This window comes from Elgaria multicarinata, chromosome 8 (assembly GCF_023053635.1).
Source record: "Elgaria multicarinata webbii isolate HBS135686 ecotype San Diego chromosome 8, rElgMul1.1.pri, whole genome shotgun sequence".
NCBI lineage: Eukaryota > Metazoa > Chordata > Lepidosauria > Squamata > Anguidae > Elgaria > Elgaria multicarinata.
This window is the reverse complement of record NC_086178.1, coordinates 70214958-70236232: the sequence shown is the minus strand read 5'-3', so window position 1 is coordinate 70236232 and position 21275 is coordinate 70214958. Positions and strand designations below refer to the sequence as shown.

Below are 21275 nucleotides of genomic sequence, written 5' to 3'. Positions count from 1 at the left end.
GCCAGATCTACACCAAGCAGGATATAGCACTATGGAAGTGGTATATAAGAGGCAGGAGCCACACTACTGCTTTCTAATGGCACTGAAGTGCACTGACAACTGTTGGGGCTCATGACACATACCATATACTACTTTCCTAGTGCTATATCCTCCTTGGTGTAGATCTGACCACAGATTCTCAAAAAAGTCAGATACTCTGAGAGCTGGTAGACTGCCATCCGTAAGTGTGTGTTTGCTGGGAGAATGCTGTTCACCTGTCATGCTCCTACCGGAGGAGTCCTCCTCAAAGGAAGAGTTGGAGGCTTCAGAAGCCCTGGGGACTCCAGACCAGGGACTGCCACCAGATCTGAGCCCTTGAGGGAAGTGGTTGCAGGGCCATCCCTGCCAGGAGACAGGACTCTGAGGCAGAGGCTGAGCAACCCCCTGATCCCTGGGAACACCATCACCTCAACTGACAGGCTAGTAGGGCTCCTGTATGAAGGAGTGCCTGCATCCAGAAAAGGTCTCTTCAGGAGGAAGTGACTCCTTGAGAGCAGGGCTCTAGAAAGGGAGCTCTGATGATTGCAGCTGAGCTCTGAGTGGGATCCAGCAGGCTTTGGGCTTAAAAGCCTTTGCTAGAAATCCAGCCAGTGTTCAGTCCATCCCACCTCTGCCATGTCCCTAGCCTCCTGAACTGTGCCCTGTGATTGATGCTTGGTTTCCTGACCTTTGGACTGCTGAATGACCCTGCTTCTGGACTGCATAAAGTACCTGCCTGACTTACTGTTTTTGACTTCTTGCCTGTTCTCATGACCACTCCTGTTGTTGCCCGATTCTCTTGTCTGACTGACTGACTGCGCTTTGATTTCCACCTGGATTTAAACCACCTCTGCTGCAGCCGGAACCCCATCAGCCAACTACCTGTAGGTTTGAGAGTCCACTGCATTTAGAGCTTGCTACAGCCAAAGCAGGACATCCCCGTCCTTTATAATAGAACACAGTCCTCTGTCTCCTGTATAATGTGTACCAGGCTAAATCTAGAGTTTATCATGTTAGGATCTCAAAAATACCTTTCCAAATCACCCTTCTGAATAAAAGTCATCAAGCATGATAGGAGAACATTTGAAGATTTAACTTTAAGGTGTTTTTTTCAACAACATTTGTTCAACCACAATATAGGAAGTAGTCCATGCATCATTAGAACTAGTGTTCCTCAGCAAGTTCATATTTTGCATTAGAAGACTTGTTCTAGACCAATTTTACCATAAATAGACAATGCACACATTTCCATACTGACCTACTAGCTGAGGATCAACCACATTTCATCTTATTAAGCATTTATAACAATTGAAGTTGTAAAGTCATAATACCTGCTGTTCCATAACTACACGGGCAATAGCAGCTTGGACAACATTGGTTCGATCTAGGCAATCCATACAGTTAACCCGGAAAATTCCTTCCTGCTTACAAATCACACCAGCTTGGTCCACCCTTACGAAAAGTAAAGTTAAATAATTAGGGATCTTAAAGTAGGACTATCCTATATTTCTTAATGAGAAGAATCATGCTCTTACTGAAAGAAACTAGTCTCCAGTGCTCATATATTTGTGAGAGAATTTTTCCATGCCATAGGAAAAATACAGAAAATGGTTTAGGGAACCTTTCATTTCCTGCCCATGGAAAAGTGTACTTACAGCATTTACCGGCTATGTGATATAACTATACTATGCTTTGTGGCAGGGGAGCAGAACCTCAGGCCCATCAATCAAGGGCTCCACAAATGGCCATACGCCCTTTCCTTGGCCCCACCCCATATTCCCCATCCAACCAAACATTTGATGGCTTTCCTCATTCTGAAAGGTTGAAATGCCTCTACTGAGGCTGCATTACAGTATGAATTTTAAGCTCAAATATGCTGGGTTTTTTGGCCTTGCGCCCTTTCCCTTTAGCCCCCCTCCAAGAACTTCTTCAAAATGTAATTCAGCCCTCAGGCTGAAAAAGGTTTAACACCTTGGCTTTACCAAGAATATTATATTGCACTGAATGGAGATGCCCAGGCCTCGCCAGGCTTCCACTCATCCAAACAAGTTATGCACCATTACAAATGTGAAAGGGCAAGTTATTTTACGCCGTTTATTCTCTATTTTCGAGGGAGAAAGGGAACATATTAATACCAACCAGCACCACTTCACATCAGTGATGATGTCTGAAATGGCATCTGTTAACGTTTGAACATTTTCAAACTTCATTCCACGGCTAAAAGATACAAACAAAACATGACTTAGTATGATTTTTACTAAAGGAATGCACAGCTTATATCACCCAAACTCTGAAGCAATCAGGTTGTGTGTATTTTCTACATGTTTTCTACCATCTGCTACAAAACAAGCCATAAAAAAAATAAAATTGGACAGCCTTGTCTGTTTTTTTATTTACACTTGGTAAATTGGATGTGGGTGGAAAAACCACATGCCCAAATCCTCACTTTCTGGTGTCAAATACATAAAAGAAAACACTTATCCAAACAGTATACAAAAACCTCAAAATTCTTCAAATCATTTACAGAAGCACCTGAAAAAAAAGCTGTCAACTTAAACCCTGAAGAACATTTGTCACACTATACCAGCTTACAAGAAACATGTATAAAGACAACAGCATATTATGGTTTAGCATTTTAGTATTAAATTGCTAGGGTAAGGTATTTTTGACAGTCTTACCAGTGTTCATGGAAGTCAAATGATACGTATGTAAGGCTTGAGTTGTTGTACAGTAAAACCTGTTTAAGGTAAGCATCACCAATAATTTTCTCTCGTCCAGCCTGGTCCACCAAGTTAACGATAATCTGTTTAAAGTTAGCAAAATATAAATGCAAGTATGTATAAAAATTATGGAAAGCAATCAAGTATGTACATTTCCTTAGAGATTCCAAGTATTAAGGAGCTGAAGTTTTTTGTATAGTGGCAAAAAACTTAATCTGGGAGAATTGTCAGGTATTTCATGTATGCAAGTAACTCCATCAATACTTTATGTCCTTTACAGTGCTATCATACTATCAAGTCATTACATATAAACTTGCTTTATGGGCCAATTTAGAACACACTGAACAGACAGCTGTATCCCAAGGTGGCTTTGAGCTATTTTTGTTTGTGCAAGACAGATCACTCAATTTTTGCTGATTTCCTCTATCCACTGAAACTTCCCATTCCCCTAAAGAGTTGTTCTAGAAGGCTGAGACACCTTCTGGAACAGTAAGGGATATGGCACAGAAGGCTGCACTAAAAAGAAGGGGATCAGCAAAAATCAGGTACATCACCTCGCATGAGTGGAAGTATTTTCCACTAGTGCAAAACTAATTGGATGCAACTCAGGAATTAACAGCTAGCACAATTTCTTCCCCCCACCCCCATTTAAAAGTAGCTTTATAACAGGGTTTGGTAGAAAAGGACACACACACACAAATATACACATAGAACCCTCGCCTGGGCAGCAGCAGTAATTGTAATGCTCTCAGGCATTCACGTGTTGTATGCCTGAGAGTATTCTGTCTATTGTTGTTACTACTACTACTGCCCTTGTTTTTGTTAGCAGTAGTAAACGGCAAAGTCAGACACTGCCAAACCCACCTGTTTTGTATAAATTTTTAATTGTTCTTCAAAATGAGCACAGAAATAAGGGATAGTTTCCTTTTCACCTGCAAAGCAAAGAGCCATTGTGAATGGAGGCGGAGGGAATGTAACAGTCACATTGAAGTGTATCCAAATACTGCTGCAGGATCGTAATAGAATCATATATGAGCCTCTGTGGAAAGCCATTTAAGGAAATGTAACAAATTACTGTTAAGTGAATATGTAGCCATTTCCGGTGAAATAAATATCTTTCCACAGAAATCTCTACTTCCTGTTCAGCACCACACAAAACATTATGAAGATGTCTGCCTAAAAGTTCTTATGACACAATACAGAACTGCATGCTAACATCCCATCTGATTCCACAACCAATGCTGGCCCCTGCTATTATCCCAGACAATTGTTATAACCCATATACAATACCACTGGAAATGACAAAGCTCAGGTGTAATGAATAAGTGCATTTAATCTCCTAAACAAAAGCCCAGTGTAGATGTATTTTGCCTAGAGTATTCTGTATATAGGCCGGGCATAAGTTTGATGATGATGATGGGGCCCTTGCCCTTGCAATAAGCTAGGAAAACCTAAAAAGTAAACTCAGCACTGCCATAGGTATTTTACAATGCATGCAAGAATGTAATTTAGTTTCTCTTCTTTACATGAGAAGCTGTGCATTATGCGGAAGGAGGGTGGTAACCCAACACCTAGTGGCAGAGTGCAACTTGAGTTCAATCCCTGACACCGAAATTCAATGTCAGGATCTGTAGCAGCAGGGCTTCAATTGATCTAGTTCAACACAACATTCAAAACTTTCTGCATGTCAAGTTTAGCTGAATTGAAATAGATGGGTCATTGGTCTGACTCCATATAAAGTGATCCCTTATAATCACTTCAAAGCTTCAAAAACAGCTTGTTAGCTCAGCTAGGAACTAAATGTTAAGTAATCCAAATTACTAATATAGAGAAAACAAGGAAAATAGGTATATGGCAGAATTTGCACATCACAGATGCGAGCCTCAAGATGCCAGAGATTTAATTTGCCGTGTGACTGCTTCAACAGAATGACAGCAGGCTCATGTTATTAAACCAAAACGCTTCTTGGTATGTATCTAGAAAAAAATGGATGCTCCAATATCACTCTAAGACTATATAAAACTTTCACCATATCACTCAGTTTTACAATATTTACACACAATACATAAGTGTTGCTTGTCCCCCTAGCTGTGAAACACTTGAAAATCTGAACCATGCGGACAAAAGTTTACTATGTCCTGGAGCAATGAACAACCATGGAGATGACAGCAATAACAAATTCTCTGGATACATGTAAAGTAACCACCTCTACTGCTGCATGAAATAAAGTTAAAAGTCAGCAATAAAATAAGCCCATCGAATACTTTACTAACAGTACAAGCTGCTGATAATTCGCCAACACTTACATTTGTCCAGTCGTGGCCGGGGATTGTACCTATAACCAACCTGACTCCAGAACACAGGCACAGAGCCTCTTGTCTGAACGAAAGAGAGGGTGTGGTTATGGACATGAATCAATTGTTCAGTCTCCACGTAATTTGCCACATTCCCATTTTTATCAACCCCTCTTCGTTTGTAACGCATCCCTGGAAAATAAGCAAAGAATTCTCAAGAAGGATGCAGGACTTTAATGGAAATGCCACACACAGCATTTGTCCACATTATTCCCATATGCTAAATTGTAATGTTACTTTACGAGAGCCCAAAGTTAAAGAGATCAAAATCTCAAATCAAGAGTTTCTGCTACAATACAGCTACTTCTCTGGGAATCAAGACTGAAACTGCTACCAGTAGATTAGCCCTGAAGTAGATTTCTGGGGAAGGTGGAAATTAAAGTGCTTAGGTGAATCAAATGTAATTCGCTTATTATAAAAGTGAAGCAAGTTTGATCAAACCAACGACGTGTAATCATTGTAAGGAAAACCAGGTAGGCAAACTAACTCTAGGAGGGAGAAACAAACCAAATGTATACCATGTTTTTATTGGCGTTCCTGATTTATACAGCAGTAAATAAGGTGAGCACTGGTAGCAGCTGGGAATTCTGTGATGTCTACCAAATGGCCCATCAGCAAGAGAAAGCAATTAGAAATATGTAATTGTTTGTAGGCTTCTGTATATTCAATAGTTCTTGATAATAAAGCTATTGGCCCTTATGTCCATACTCAGTCTACTGGAGTGTAGGGAACCCATATAGCCCAGAGAGCAAAACAAGTTACTCCTGGCCTACAAACTGTTATATCCCTTTAGATACAAGTAGAGGCTAGCCTTCCCTTTCATACTAGGGACTAGTTCTCTTGGATCTTGCATGTCTTATTAAAGGAAATTAGCAACACCCCACCTAGCAAACTGCAAATAGCCCTTCCCTATGTGTGTCTGAACTTCCCTTAATATATGGCTCTTAAGAAAACTCCTTGTCACGATCCTCCTACAGATCTGGGGGTTATCCATTCTGATACTACTTTGTTCAGATCATCCAACAGGCTATGTACATTCAGTTTCTTAATCTCTTGGACTACATGTGCTTACCAGCTCTGTGGCGGCTTCGGCGTGAGATAAGTGCCACAAGAAAACATGGGTGTATATCATCCACACAAACAGACTCTAGAGGTGGAGTCTCAGGACTGCTTTTCTCCTCATCAGATGCTTCATTATAATTAACTACAAGTTCTTCAATCTGAACAAATCCTTGGATGACTGGGATAATCCAAGAATTAACTTCAGATTTCTGCAAAGTTAAAAAAAAATACATATAAGGAAGTGCAACTTACAACTCCATAAAAATCCAAGGAAGGAAATGCATATGATAGGGAAAGGCTTTCTGAAGGATTTGATCATATGTTATGGTGCCTGCAACTAACACAGGCAGCACACTGAGCTCAGTGCTGATGTTGGAGGACTCAAACATGGTGCTTTGAAAGGCCTAAAGAAAGTACATATGCATATGGAACATTACTCACACCAATGTTTATCAGGTCTTCAATCATGTGTTTGTTCCAAAAGAATCTGTCATCAACCTGAAAAAAAGTCACAATGTGAATCTTTTCTATCCAAAAATCACTGAACAATTTCTCTAGCAAATTCACCCTTATCAAAACACATTCTGGAGCTACACTATTACCTTCTTCCAAAGTGGCAAGTTGGCCTTCTCACATGCACTTTGCCTTTGAACAGAGTTTGTTAGGTCATAAGTCAAACTGTAATAAAAAGAATCCGAGTCCATGAACATTTTGAATAGTTCTTCTAGCAACCGCCTCTCCAGTCTCTCTTTCTCTTTACTTTCTTTAACCTGCAAAACATCAGATTAGAGTTCATATTGTGCACTGACTGAGTAGGAAATTGCTGCTTTGTTTAACTAATTAACCTCTAGCTTACACTTTATAACAGAAATCAAGTTCTTCATATACAAGTTTCATAAGAGAAATGCAACCCATGGGCCAGGTCTTCGATGGATCTGAGCAAAAGACCTAGGTAATTCTGATAATAAGATTTTCCACTCCAAAATATACTGGTTTATATATTTTATTTTCACACTTTATATCCTGCCTATTCCCCTGAGAGGGAACTTAAGGCAGTGAACAAATGAAATCAGCAATATTTTTTAAAAATATGTTAGATAAACCCCACTGCTCTCATCTGCCCAGGCCTCTGTAGTTAAAGCCAGATCAGCAAGCTCTTAAAGAATGAAGTCATGAATTACAGCAGGTTTCTTTTGCACTGACCTGGCATTAAAGAGTATGATGTTAAGACCCAATGGGAAAACAGTACAATAATCTGGGAAACCTTAGTTGGGTAGAAGACCAGACTATTAGGCCTGAGATGTCTATAAACCCATCCCTTCATCTTGTTGGTCATATGTCTACCAACCTTTCATTCCTCCCTGGAAATGCTCCAAATAGCAAACCCAATCTCATTTCCCTTCCCCTCTATCAGCCCACAAACACAAGCTCTAACAACAACCCATAATCTCTAAATACAAGAGAGTGAAATTAGACTTTGACAACTTTGTGTCTGATCAACTGGTTAGATGATGAAGTTGGATATGGACAGCATGGGAGAAGAGAAAGGCTTTGGAGAAAAGATTAGAAGTACAGTCTTAGACACACTGAACCGAGATGGTAATAAAATGTCTAAGTAGAAATATTAGACTCCTAGAGATGCAGGGCCTGACAGCAACAGAAGTTCTGAGGTAGAGCTGGGTGTTTTCATGTGTATAGGAAGCAATGAACAATTTTTATTAGTCAGTGTGTAGAGAGAGAATAGGAGAAGGTCAAACACAGATCCCTAAGGGATTCCAGCAGAGAGGGAGAAACAGAAGAAGAGCTTCCATCCACGGCAGAATTAAATTAGTCATGTAGAGAGAGAACCAGCCAAGGACAGAGTCATTGAAGCCTTGGGCATGAAAGGAATCAAGTAGGAGAGAGTGATTTACTATATCTAAGTCAGCAGAGAGGTCATGTAGAATGAGGGCTACTAGAGACCAATTAATTTAGCAGTAAGGAGAGTATCAGCAATTTTGCTCAAGAAGGTTTCAGTGAATTCCAGAAGCCACATTGTAGAGGGTCAAGAAAAAATCAAGATAATGGGAATAAGCAGCATGCTCCACAGGTGTGGAGGCAAAGGGTAGAAGGGATCAGACAACAGAAGGGGCAAAATGGATAAAGGGATGCTTTTTTTAGAATGGATGAAACAGCGGTATGTTTTTAATGTCTGGGAACTATATGAAACAACTCTTTGAAGGAGGAGCATGATAATAAATACATATGTGGACTATCTTTATAGCCATTCTACAACCCTTTGAAGGCCATCAAATAATTCCCACCTTCTTTTTATTAGAAGCAGAAACATTTGATTTAATCTGAGTGAAGGTCTTGAGCAGAAATTTAGAGTCATCTGGAGACTGTGTGATCTTCTCTGGTTTGTATATTCCAAAATGATGTTTTTTACACAGCTGAAAGACAATATATTTAGTTAACACAATGCTGGGGGGAAATAACAAATGACTATGTAAACTATACACAAATTAATTTTAAACACATTTATTCTGAAAAAGAAGTTAAATAAATGCTACTACTAGCTGCATCTTTATCAATTTTAAAAAAAACTTTATTTGGGAAATTTATAATCCCACTTTTCATGTATGTCTCAAAGCAGCTTACCAAGGTTATTAACAATAAAATAATAAACCACAAATTCATCAGAGGCAACAGATAATGATAACCACCAAGTAATCTAATTACAAGATAGACCAGTTGGTGCAGAAAGGCCATCAAATATCATAGTGCTGGTGCATTACCAGAAAAGGCATCCAGAGATAAAAGTTACCATCAAATACCATTAAAAGCACAACAGAATGGGGTAGACTTTGCCTAGCACCTGCAAGATAATGAAGATGCGAAGCAAGCATTCCTGGAGAAGGAGATCCAGAATTTGGTGCCACCATGTAAAAGGTTCTTTTTCCAATAGCTACCTCTCTAAGCTCAGATGGCCAGAACATTGTAAGAAGGGCCTTAACTGACAGGCAAATTTGTGTAGCGGATAAAAATATCTACTGAGGCCATCGGAGGGAAAGGAAGCAGCAGCCAGGCACCTCTCCATCATGCCTGGGTCCAGCTCCAGCTGAGAGCCCCCTCCATCCTGCTACCAACTGTCTCTGCAGAGGCCATCAGTGGGGGAGGAAGCAGAAGCCAGACACCTCTCCATCGTGCCTAGGTCCAGGTCCAGCTGAGAGCCCCCTCCCTCCTGCTACCAACTGTCACTGCTAAGGCCATCAGAGGAAGCAACTGCTGAACTTTGCAACTAAGAATCAAGTGCCTGAATTTACTTTTTTTTCTTTCCTTTTTTCCCCTCCTCCCTCCCAATCCCCTTTCCTTTTGTGTCATTTTTTTTAGATTGTAAGCCTGTGGGCAGGAACTGTGGGCAGGGACTCTCAAGGCGGCTTACAAAAATATTTCTTAATATTTTTGTAAGCCGCCTTGAGAGCCCTTTTGGCTAAAGGGTGAGATAAAAGTACTATAATTAATTAATTAATTAAAATTAAAATCTCATCTGTACAGCAATCATAGCAGGGGGCTGTCATAAAACATAATTTGAGATACTTAAATACAACAGAAATGGAAATGAAATAATAACTCAGGTTTGATTTTGTTTTTTGAGCATTCAATAAGCACTTAACAAAATGGCAACTCAGTGGTCAAAAAGAAGGATTACTCTGGATGTTTCATAACTAATTACTTTATCTATTCATAATTCAGTGGTCGTCTTGACATATAACTGTCTGTCTAGACTCTTTAAATTTGTAATTTTGCATTGCTGCTGTTTTTATCTGGTTGAACTTTTATATTGTATTTTATATTATGGTTTTATACTGTTGTTTTATACTTTGAATAGTTTTAATTTTTGTGAACTGCCCAGAGAGCTCTGGCTATTGGGCGGTATAGAAATGTAATAAATAAATAAATAAAATAAGTGTTAACATGACAATTGCTTTAATGCAAGGGAGGATAACCTCTAGCCAGCTGAGGGTTGAGCATTCTCCATGGGTCTCTTCTCAAGCCCTGCTTCCTGGGGGACAGGAATCACCATATTATCTCCCATATATTGAGTCCCTTTTTCACATTTTAAAAACATTTTTTTTAAAAAAAGAAAAAAGTGGGTGGCGTGAATATAATGGGAGGTGAGGGGCTTCTGGATGGGGTCCTATCCCCTTGACATGTTCTGGCCTGGTGGCATGGTCTGGGGGAGGGGATAATTCACCCCCCCGGATCAAAAGAGGTTGCCCCCTCTTGCCTTAATGAATCAAACCCAGATGCATCTACTCCAATATGGGAGAAATTACAATGGCAGACCAATTCAACCATGTCTCATCTTTGGGACTAACTATAATCTCAACTCAATACCATTTTCCTTTTAATCTGCTGTTTTCATATTGTGTGTTTTAACCTCACCTCTAGCTCCAGATCCTGAGGCTCTGCTTCAGAGAGTGGTACTGCTGCAATCTTTGTTACTTTACATACTTCATGATCTCCTGGAAGCTTGCCGACTACTACCTTTTGGCGAATCAGAAGCAGCCACCAAGGCAAATCTGAAAGAAACCCAAATCTATTAGTTTGCAAGAGAAGGAAGTACCAACTATACTGCTAACATAGTTAACAGCAACCTTTCAAGCTAGCTTTCCCCTGTACTCATAGGCGTGCGCAGCACATTTCATTAGGGGGTTCAGCCAGGGATTTTTTTTAAGGTAAACATTGATTAAATATACAGTAATAAAGGACTTTTTTTCATTCATCAAACAAACAAAATAAATGAAAACTGAAGTAAACTGTATTTTTTTAATTAACAAGTAATCTGCACTTTAAAAATACACATTTTAAAATGGAGACTCTGAATACTATTTTTTTGCTGTAGTGATAACCAGGCATATATAAAGACACAGTCAATTTTCACCATCTTTAAATTTAATCAGATAATGACCTAATCCAAACTTTCTAAAACAGATTCACATTTAAAACAGATTCTATCACATTAACAACGAGTGTCATCTTAAGTTCCAGCACCATACATAGAATACACCATACATAAAATGCCCTAATAATGATTTTAAAAGATTGCCCTGTGTGCTGCTGAGCAAAGAATTTGGAATGAGGTCCAGGAGAGAGACTTCTGGGGTGAATATAGTGAGGACGAGGGGTGGCTGCGAGCCTAGCATAAGAGAGGGCTGGCTGGCAAGATTTGGAGAACTTGTGGGAGTGTAGGAGATCTGGAAGTAGGGACATCTCTGGAAGGCCGCGAAGGGGCTATTGGCAGAAGACAGGAGATGAAGGAGAAAAGAGAGGATGGGAAACCGTCACAAGGGCACATCAGTCTTCTTTACTGATCAATTGTAAGCCGCTCCGGGAGCCTTTTAGGCTGAGGTGCGGGATAAAAATACTCTAAATAAAATAAGGGCAGAAGAAGAGGATTGGCGTAGGGGGAGCCCTGGGGAAAGAAGAGAGAGAAATGCCCCTATGTGTGGGGGTAGAAGAGGGAGAGAGGGTGCAGACAGGAGAGGTAGGAGTGTCCCGGAGGGGAGAGGAAACAGAGGTAATGTTTACCCTTGAGGAGAAGCCTGAGGGGAGACATGATAACATTCCTCAAATACTTGAAAGATTGACACACACAGGAGGGCCAGGATCTCTTCTCGATCATCCCAGAGTGCAGGACACGGAATAATGGGCTCAAGTTAAAGGAAGCCAGATTCCGGCTGGACATCAGGAAAAACTTCCTGACTGTTAGAGTATGACAATAGAACCAGTTACCTAGGAAGGTTGTGGGCTCTCCCACACTAGAGGCATTCAAGAAGCAGCTAGACAACCACCTGTCAGAGATGCTTTAACCTGGATTCCTGCATTGAGCAGGGGGTTGGACTTGATGGCCTTATAGACCTCTCCCAACTCTATTATTCTATGATTCTATGAAAACAGTAGTATAGATCCTGCTTGAGACACCTGGGCCCTGTACACCTAGGAAACCCAATGTATGTTGTTCAGTATCTAAATTATAGCCAGCTCTTGCCAGGGCTGGCCCAAGATATTTTGCTGCCCAAAGTGGAATAGCAAATGACATGACCCCCCACCCCACCCCCAAACTCACAGTGCAAAGCCAGTAAAGTCATTTTGGCACTTGAGGCCAGTGGACAACAGCTTATTATGCCATAATAAAGTTGTGAGTCTTCCAGATCTCACAGGATACTTTACGGCTTTTGAACACAAAAGAAGAGGACTATACCACAACCTGGCCTTGTGGGTCATGTAACCAGCAAGTACAGTCCAGAAAGGAAATCCAGACACAAGCAATTCAAGCCAAACCACACCACATACCCACATACTGTATTATTTTGCCCCAGTCCAAACATTGGTGCTCATATCCCTTTTTGCTGTAGTGCCACTTCTGCCCCCTTGACCCAGATAAGGGGCCTGGGCAGCTTGGAAGAAGCAACAAGTAAAGAAGGCCTATGGCACTCCACTGAATATGTCAACAGCCAGTCTACCCACTCCTCCCCTTGCCAGGAGTCACGCTGCCTATAATGGCAAAGTATAGTAATTGCCTGGGCATCTCTCTCTGCATAATCAGGTAGTAGCTTACAATGGTGTTAAGCAATTTTAGAAACCATATGTAATAGTCTTATAGACCCCTTTATGTCTTAAAATGCATTGCTTCAGTTCAAATGGCAGATATATCTTCCACACTGACAGCTGCTACATTCCTGATACTAGACCAATAGTATATATATATGATTCAACACATGTGAGGAGTTTCACATTTTAAACTCATTTAAGGTGCAAGCCTGTGCATATTTAGAAAGAAAAGAAGTCCTACAATTCTCAGCATACCCCAGCCAGCCATGCCAGCTAGGGGATTCTAGGAGTTGAAGGACTTTTTTCTGTCTAAACATGCATAAAATTGTGCCTTTAACTTATCATGTCACACTAACAGGAATACAGGAATCAAATAGGATTTCCTTCTTCAGTGGGACACACTTACTTAGGAGTAAGTACCATTTTGTTATAGGAAAGGATAATATTTTTTTAATTAAAATTTAAAAATAACTATCACCTGGTATCATCATTATCTACTTATATAGCACCATCAATGCACATGGTGCTGTACAGAGTAAGACAGTAAATAGCAAGACCCTGCCGCATAGGCTTACATTCTAATATGCACAGGCTTGCACCTTAAATGAGTTTAAAATGTGAAACTCCTCACATGTGTTGAATCATATATATACTATTGGTCTAGTATCAGGAATGTAGCAGCTGTCAGTGTGGAAGATATATCTGCCATTTGAACTGAAGCAATGCATTTTAAGACATAAAGGGGTCTATAAGACTATTACATATGTACAGAGTTTTCCTATGGAAGACCTGGCTGGTTCACTGTTGTAATTATTTGATTGGGACTGAAGTAGAGGGGCACTAATTTTGCTGTACTTATTGTCTTTAAATATGGTTAAATATCCCAGTGTGGGATGTACTTAATATGGTTAAATATCCCACAGTTACCTTGCAATTCTATTTCTACAATTCTTTTTCTCCTGTCCTTTCTTCATCCTCTCTTCATTTTCAGGCTGCATCCGGTGAACATTTACCTCAGAGTAAGTTTGATTGATCTCAGTGGGGCTTACTTCTGAGTAGACATACATAGGATTGTGCTGCAGCTCTGTTTTAAAGTGACACAAGATGCACACATCCAATGTTTACCAAAAGAATGGCTTGAAAGAAGGGGGTTGGACACCCTAAAATAAGCAAGGACAGATAGGAATTGTTTTTGCATGCATTCTGAAAAAGGTGCTGCTGAATGAACCCTCCTTAGCCAGGAGGTCCTGGGGGGGGTGGCATTGCAGTTCTCCCCTCTTCCCCCTTTCTTTTCTCTTGCTGGAGACCGGGGTGGGCGGTGGGGCAGCGATGAGGAGAGAAGGCACGCAAACATGCAGCTTCTCCCTCTTTCTCCCAAACATTACAGTACCTGCAGGGCTGATGGGGAGAGGAGGGCGGCAGCTCCGAAGGGGGGAGGGCCCCAATCTGCAGCTCCGGGCAATCTTACTGGGTAGACCATCGGATCAACAGCCTCAGCTTTTCAAGGAGGCGTTCCTCCCCTTCCTCCCTCCAGTTCTCAAAAATATCAATACAGCAACAGCTGAAATGTGCTTAACACCACAATACCAAGAGGCTTACTCAGAAGTAACTCCCCGCCGCCTTGGAGAGGATTTGCTTCCAAGTAATACTTGTCAAATTAAAAACAAAAATAAAACACAGCTTTTTATCTCTCCCAAATTTGTCAGAATTGGGAACCTAATTGCCACATATGAAGACTACCAAAACATATTAAAGAAAGCCACCGGTAACCTTTTGGGGGGGAAAATATAACAGAAGAATAGGCAAAGATTTTATTCTCTGGAAAGTATTTAAGCTGAGCTCACAGAAGACAAGACATTTTACATTAAAGAAAAAGAGAGAGATACAGATGGTGGGAACCTCCTGACGTGTGCTTATCCCCAGGATAGCAATACGGCACAAACACAATCCAAAGCCCATGTTTCCTACACAAAGCCTCCCTTGGAGTAGAGCTTCGTTTGTTCTAGGGGGCTTTTGCAGCAGAAGCAATCTGGGTTGGGCATTATTAGAGGTTGCGGAGGGGGAGGCGGGCGAAAACCAAGCAGCTGAGGATGGGGAATGGACACGGGGGCCACGTACCTTCCCTGGCAGCGCTGCTGGCCTCCCGCTGCTACTCCCTCCGCCTCGTAAGGTGCTGCTGCTGCTGCTGCTTCTCATCCTCCCTCCTCGCGCTGCCCACAGCTCTGGCCCTCGCGCCTCGTGCTTCTTGCTGTGCAGCTCAGCCAGCAGCCGGGGTCTTCGGCGCGCTCTTGAATCGCGCGAGATCTCGGCTGCTGGCTGGGAAGTCTCGCAGGAACTCTTGCAAGCCTTCCTACTTCCTGTGAAAGTTGGCTGGGCAGCCGGGAAGCAAGGCTGCAGAGCAGCTGCGGGGCTGGGCCGCGCTTAGAGGAGCTCGGGCCAGAGCAGCGGCGCCTCGCTTGTCCTCTCTCCCTCAAGTGACTCACTGTGCAGGCGGGGCAAACATGGCAGCGGATTAGGGGGTTCATTTGAACCCCTTGAACCTGCTGTGCGCACGCCAATGCCTGTACTGAAGAGTCTCATCTACAGCCCAGAAGCAGGGAAGAAAACCTTTGAACCAGTAAGGAAACCAAGGTTACAGAACTAGAAATAGGTGGTCTCAGAATACAGCATCCAGAACAGGGCCTCTCCACATTGCAGCCAGAGGAGAATAGCCAGGATTTATAATGAAGTGCTGCCTCACCGAGTAATCCCTAACAGGCCATCCTCTAAACCAGTGGTTCTCAACCTTCCTAATGCCGCGACCCTTTAATACAGTTCCTCATGTTGTGGTGACCCCTAACCATAAAATTATTTTCGTTCTTCTGTACACGATCCATTGTCATGGGATGGTTTGCTAATGAAAATAATACATAACAATAGCTTTAATAATACAAAAGATGATACATGACATAATTCAGTCAATACAGTTTCCTAAACCATCGGAAATATGTGTTTTCTGATGGTCTTAGGCGACCCCTGTGAAAGGGTCATTCGACCCCCAAAGGGGTCCCGACCCACAGGTTGAGAACCGCTGCTCTAAACCAAGCTCTTCTCTCACAGAAAAGTATCTCCCCAGAAGAGACAGCAGCGGAGTTTTCATGGCTAATTTGGTAGCTGCTTTCAGCCACAACACACTCATGTATGTACTTTGCTTCACCATGTACAATGTTCAGTAACAGAATATTTGGGAGTGATGAATTCTCCTAAATCAGTAATGATGCATGAAGAGGCGAAAAGCAAGTCCAGACTAAAGATGGAAAACATCAACAGCCTACTTAATGTTATGCCCAGAAAAACAATGTTTGTATGGCTCCAAATATCACTGTACTGTTCAAATGATAGCCAGCAGCTTGGCTTTGATGGCTGAAGAAAATCTCATAAAATCCTTGGAAAAAACTTGTTCCTGAACATCTTTGGTGTCAGTCTATGAGGCAAACTTCTATAGCAGGGACAACAAGAGAGACTGGTGGTTGTCCTTCAGTTTAAGAGCAGAAATAGAATAACCAGGTTACTGTCCACATTTTATATTCGTCTAAGCAATCAAAAAGGAAAAGATCTAAATGACAAAGTAAAATTTGTAAGTTTTCTGTAAACATTACTACAAGCGTCCTTAATTTCACCAGCTTTGCTTCAAAACCTGCTATCAAATGCAAACAAGCTTTAAAAGGACCCGACAATAGGACCCTAAGGGCTCATCTACACCAAGCAGGATATCCCACTATGAAAGTGGTATATATAAAAGGCAGGAGCCACACTACTGCTTTATAGCAGTATTGAAGTGCACTGGCAACTGTTGGGGCTCAATGAGACATACTATATACCACTTTCATACTGCTATATGCTGCTTGGTGTGGCTCCTGCCTTTTATATATTGCTTTCATAGTAGAATATCCTGCTTGGTGTAGATGAGCCCAATGTGATTGTTTTTCTTAACAACAACTTACTTTCATTCTAACTTCTGTTTCAGACTGAGAGAATGAAGGAATCTCAACCATCATAAGCAGTTTGAAGAAATATCTAGAACTTTCATAGTCATTATAGCGGCAGATGCTGTTGTTTAAACATGGGCCTCCCCTATCCTGTAACAAATAGAAGGGACGGCAACACTGTATGAGAACAAAATTAGTGAATCAGAGAGTGAGGGAAGCGTACCATGGGCCCCCTATCACTTTTCTCTTGCTGGGATAAAAAGTTCTAGCAACAAACTGGGAAAGGGGTCAACTCTGATCACCAAGTCTCTCTCTTATAATCAGGCATCCCAACACCTCTTTATACATGCTTGGAGGTAGAGCTATACATAAATAAGAGAATCTAGTCCCATTGTCTGTAGCTTCACCCTAAATGTTCTGAGGAAGCTGTTATGTTAAAAACGTGTTTAGAATTGTTTACAAACATTTGGTAAAATAATGACAACATTGATATTTGACTTTGCCATTTTCCCCAAGGTTATATAGCTATAGGACATCTATTCCATAGAAAGTAACAATGACTTACAAAAGTACAGGAACTTAAAAGTAGAAATTACTTATGCAACAATGTTTGTCTCAGCTAAAGAATAGCCAAGCTTTGTTTTCTAGCATTCTGTGTTACACGCAAGGGATTCCTCTGGCATCAAGATTCCTATTATTTACAAGTTATTCAGAAAACCTTTTTCTTCAAGTTTAACCATTCAGATCAATATTGCATTACATTCCCATGCGGAGCCCATATGTGTGATGTACACAGACCACGAAGAAGCTCAAGACACACACACACATTATATAATCAAGGAATTAAGCATGTAGGCAACACAAAATCTCTCATCATGCAACAAATATGAAACATATACCTTTTCTTACACTTTCTCTCATACCCAAAGTGGGGATGCTGGCCCAGGGATAGTGTGGCTTTTGCTGGCTATAGTTGTCCCTTATCTCCTCTCTATGACTGGCAACAACGTGCTCATCTTGGGGGAGGTTGGTGGAATCTGCCTGGCTATTCAAAAAATAATGCTCTGCAGTATGCCCACCATGACCATAATGCCTACCACTTCTGCTGGTCTGGTCCACGAGTGATCACTGCCTGCCTCTGCCATGGCACCTCTTCCCTTCTCCTACCTCCTATCCCTAGCAGCAGGCATTTTAAAATGCCACAGCTGCTGAAGAAAACAGCTTCTGCTTCTGGGCCTGGCCTCCCTGCAGCATGATTTTACAATACAAGGAAATGAAGCAGAAGAGATTTTTTTTTAATGATTTGGCAGGATTAGAAAACACATAGTTTTCTCACTCACTTGGTCAACAATGGTAAAACATAAATTAAAAATAGCCCAATCAGTTTTTTCCTGGTTGGTTGGCAGTGTAGTATTATTTCATGCAAAGATAGACAGATCACTACCAATAAGTATAAACAACATTCCATTTTAGGGAGTGTAAAGATAAACAGAAACTGAAGTTCAGTAATATAAATGCATGCAGTAGGGAAAGATCAGGATTACTGCTCAAGAACCAACAGGAGTGTTTCAGCAACTTAATTCAATCTGTAAATGTATTCTGAAGATCACAGCAGCTAACATCTATTTTGAAAATGCATGTAAAACATTTTTAAATTGGCGTTATTTTCTTTGTTGCCCTATCACCACACAAAAATTATCTGCACATATGGATGTGATGGCAATTGAAGCCCAAGAGACTAGACAGTCAGAATTCACATCTGTTATAGCATCTTTATTCACAGAACGGTAAGATGGAGCCAAACTAAGCCATTATTTTATGCTACCATTATATTTGCTTTGGTCATTAACAACAGTGGTTTCATTTTAGGGACAGATTGAAACAAGCACGGGATTTCTGTATTGAATAAAATTAAAAGCTTACATAACAAGTCAGCCTGCAGGTAAAAGTCTTTGAAGTGCTATCCTTAAGTGACCTGAACAGCACATACAAAAAGGAGCAGAAAAGACATGCAAGTAGCCCAATAGTTTGGATCCAGACTTTCGGAGAGCAGTATTCCACTTATAGGACACTCCCACCAAAATTAATGCAACACCATCCTTTTCCAAAACTCAGTCATTAAAATTTACATTCAATTACCCAAATACATTTACTAGTGTCACTTACCTTGCATTTGACTGTAACTAACTCAAAAATACTTTAGCTATTGTTCCAAGGTTTGTGCATTTTGTTCAATGGCTGAGTCTTAAACCAAGCTACTTGACTAGAGAGAACTAAGGGTTATATCCAATGTTGGTCCTATTAGAATGTAAGCCTATGCGGCAGGGTTTTGCTATTTTATTGTTTTATTCTGTACAGCACCATGTACACTGATGGTGCTATATAAATTAATAATAATAATAACTTAGAGTAGACCATTGAAATGAATGGCTCTACACTAGGTAGGACTAACATTGCATATAACCCTAATTTACCACTGACTCTAACAGCTATGAAAGATGAATAATACACAAGGCTTATACACAACATGACAGTTTATTAAAGGTTAACTTAGTTGAACACCCAGCCAGATAGACCTGGGAATACTTCAATGCCAGGCCAATCAGAATGCTACTTGAAGATATTTATCACATATACCAGGCTTCCTCTACCTGGTACCCTCCAGATGTTGTAGACAACTCCCATTATCTATGACCATTGGCCAAGCTCGCTGGGGCTGATGGGAGTTACAGTCCAAAACATCTGAAGGGCCCCAGGTTGGGGAAGCTGATTTACACAATAACTCCAAGGAATGAAGCTCCCTGCAACCCAACAATGTAAACAGAAGGCATGGGGGATCCAGATTGGGACTGTAGCAGGGGGCAAAATGTTAAAGCCCCTCTACCCTCCATACTAAAGTCCTGATCTGGATTGCTCCCTCCACCTGCAAAGTGTTCCATTTCCAATGAGAGACCAAAGATAGGTCAAAAGGCTCCTAACAGTATACTGACAATTCTATTAAATTAGCACACACTTCTATAACTATAGCTATTTTGTTTTGTAAATATTCTGGAAAGTATAAAATTAAATGTAAGAATCTAATGTCATTTTATGATAGCATGAATGCTATACTGAAAACATTTGTATTTTCTATTTCTAAAGAGTTTGTATTGATATTTCAAATAGTAACTAGTTATTAGTAGCCAAGCACTGGCTTGAAATAATAAAAACCAGCTGCATGAAAATAAACTGGAATTCTGTTCATCTGAGTTTGTTGCCCACCATATACTATTATTCTCAAAAAGGCACTGAAAACACATATCACATTTTTAATTCTTCTGTTATATTTCTTGCATCTGCAGCAACAACTGATTTTTAACAGCACATATCATGGGCTAACAGAACTACTGAAGAGATATCATAGAACAAGATTTATATTAATAAGAATTTGTAAGCTGGAACATCATCTTTTAATTTTATTCAACACAACATAGTCAATCCTTTGAAGTCAACTATGTACTTTGCCCTTAGGGGGAAACTACTTAAAACAATGGTGTATCCTTATGTTGTGCTCCCATTTCTTCTAGCTCTAATGAGCTTCTGGATCCTTCAGTCTGTAACAGGGAATTGGATGTGTAGCTCAAATTGTTGACCTCTCCTGTCTAGCCTTGAGGCAGCAGTGATAGGGAATAGCATCAGCATAGGCAAGCAGAGCAAGAGACAGTCAACTACCCACTAAAAATAACTAAATGTTTGATGTTACAAGTATATTTATCAAAAACTCTACAAATAAAACCCATAAACATATATATTCCACAGTGTGAGCAAGCTCTGGAAACAAATAGACTGAAGCAGAAGAGCACATGCACCATAGGGCACTAACAAATATCCACAAATTCAAGAAAGAAAGATGCTGATGTAATGGAACACACCTTAGAAATTATGTTAAAAGTGTGCTGCTTCTTTGATTTCTAAGGTGCCTGCATTAACAGGGGAGTGCCATAGAAGATTTTGTTTTGATTAAGTCACCTTTTACAAGGCAAAAGAATAGCTCTACTATGCTAACACCAACTTTGATTATGGATTTTATGTAGCTGACAAACTTAGTTGGAGTTACCATATACAATTATCAATACATTACTCAGGTCATCGGCTCTTGAAATGCCAAAATAATGACTTACCTAGATTACATTTAGTACTAATATGAAAGACTGAGTGCACTTAAGTACAATCTCATTGATCTAAAAGGCATGGAATTCTTCAATATCTAAGAATTTACAGGTGGAATAGATTGGCATGGATGCCACACAAGGCATGAGCTGGATTATAATACACACTTAATTATAAGTCAATGACAATGCCTTCCTTGCATGTGATATTTTAAAAGCTTATATTCTGCTTTTTTCCACCAGATAGTTCACAAAATGCACATCAAAAACAAGAACGCACCCCCCAAAAATAATTTAAACCATATAAAACAAATGTAAAACCAACATAACCAGTATAAGAGGACCAAAGAAGGTAAAAGCATTATATATATATATATATATATTTATCTCAAACTAAAAACATTCAAT

General features: G+C 40.5%; 1 protein-coding gene across 2 annotated transcripts in view; it reads right to left on the bottom strand.

Annotated features, from left to right (window-relative positions):
- INPP5F (inositol polyphosphate-5-phosphatase F) overlaps positions 1 to 21275 on the bottom strand; it is a 169167-nt gene that overhangs the window by 9797 nt on the left and 138095 nt on the right. The window contains exons 3-12 of one of the 2 annotated variants that reach the window (XM_063132727.1): positions 10583 to 10719; positions 8458 to 8586; positions 6757 to 6924; positions 6596 to 6652; positions 6165 to 6363; positions 5045 to 5224; positions 3603 to 3670; positions 2697 to 2821; positions 2158 to 2235; positions 1350 to 1470 (exon numbers count right to left, since the gene is read on the bottom strand). In XM_063132727.1, the coding sequence (XP_062988797.1) occupies positions 1350 to 1470; positions 2158 to 2235; positions 2697 to 2821; positions 3603 to 3670; positions 5045 to 5224; positions 6165 to 6363; positions 6596 to 6652; positions 6757 to 6924; positions 8458 to 8586; positions 10583 to 10719 (1262 nt within the window). The remainder of the gene's footprint in view (positions 1 to 1349; positions 1471 to 2157; positions 2236 to 2696; positions 2822 to 3602; positions 3671 to 5044; positions 5225 to 6164; positions 6364 to 6595; positions 6653 to 6756; positions 6925 to 8457; positions 8587 to 10582; positions 10720 to 21275) is intronic. The other variant, XM_063132728.1, reaches the window with a different exon arrangement.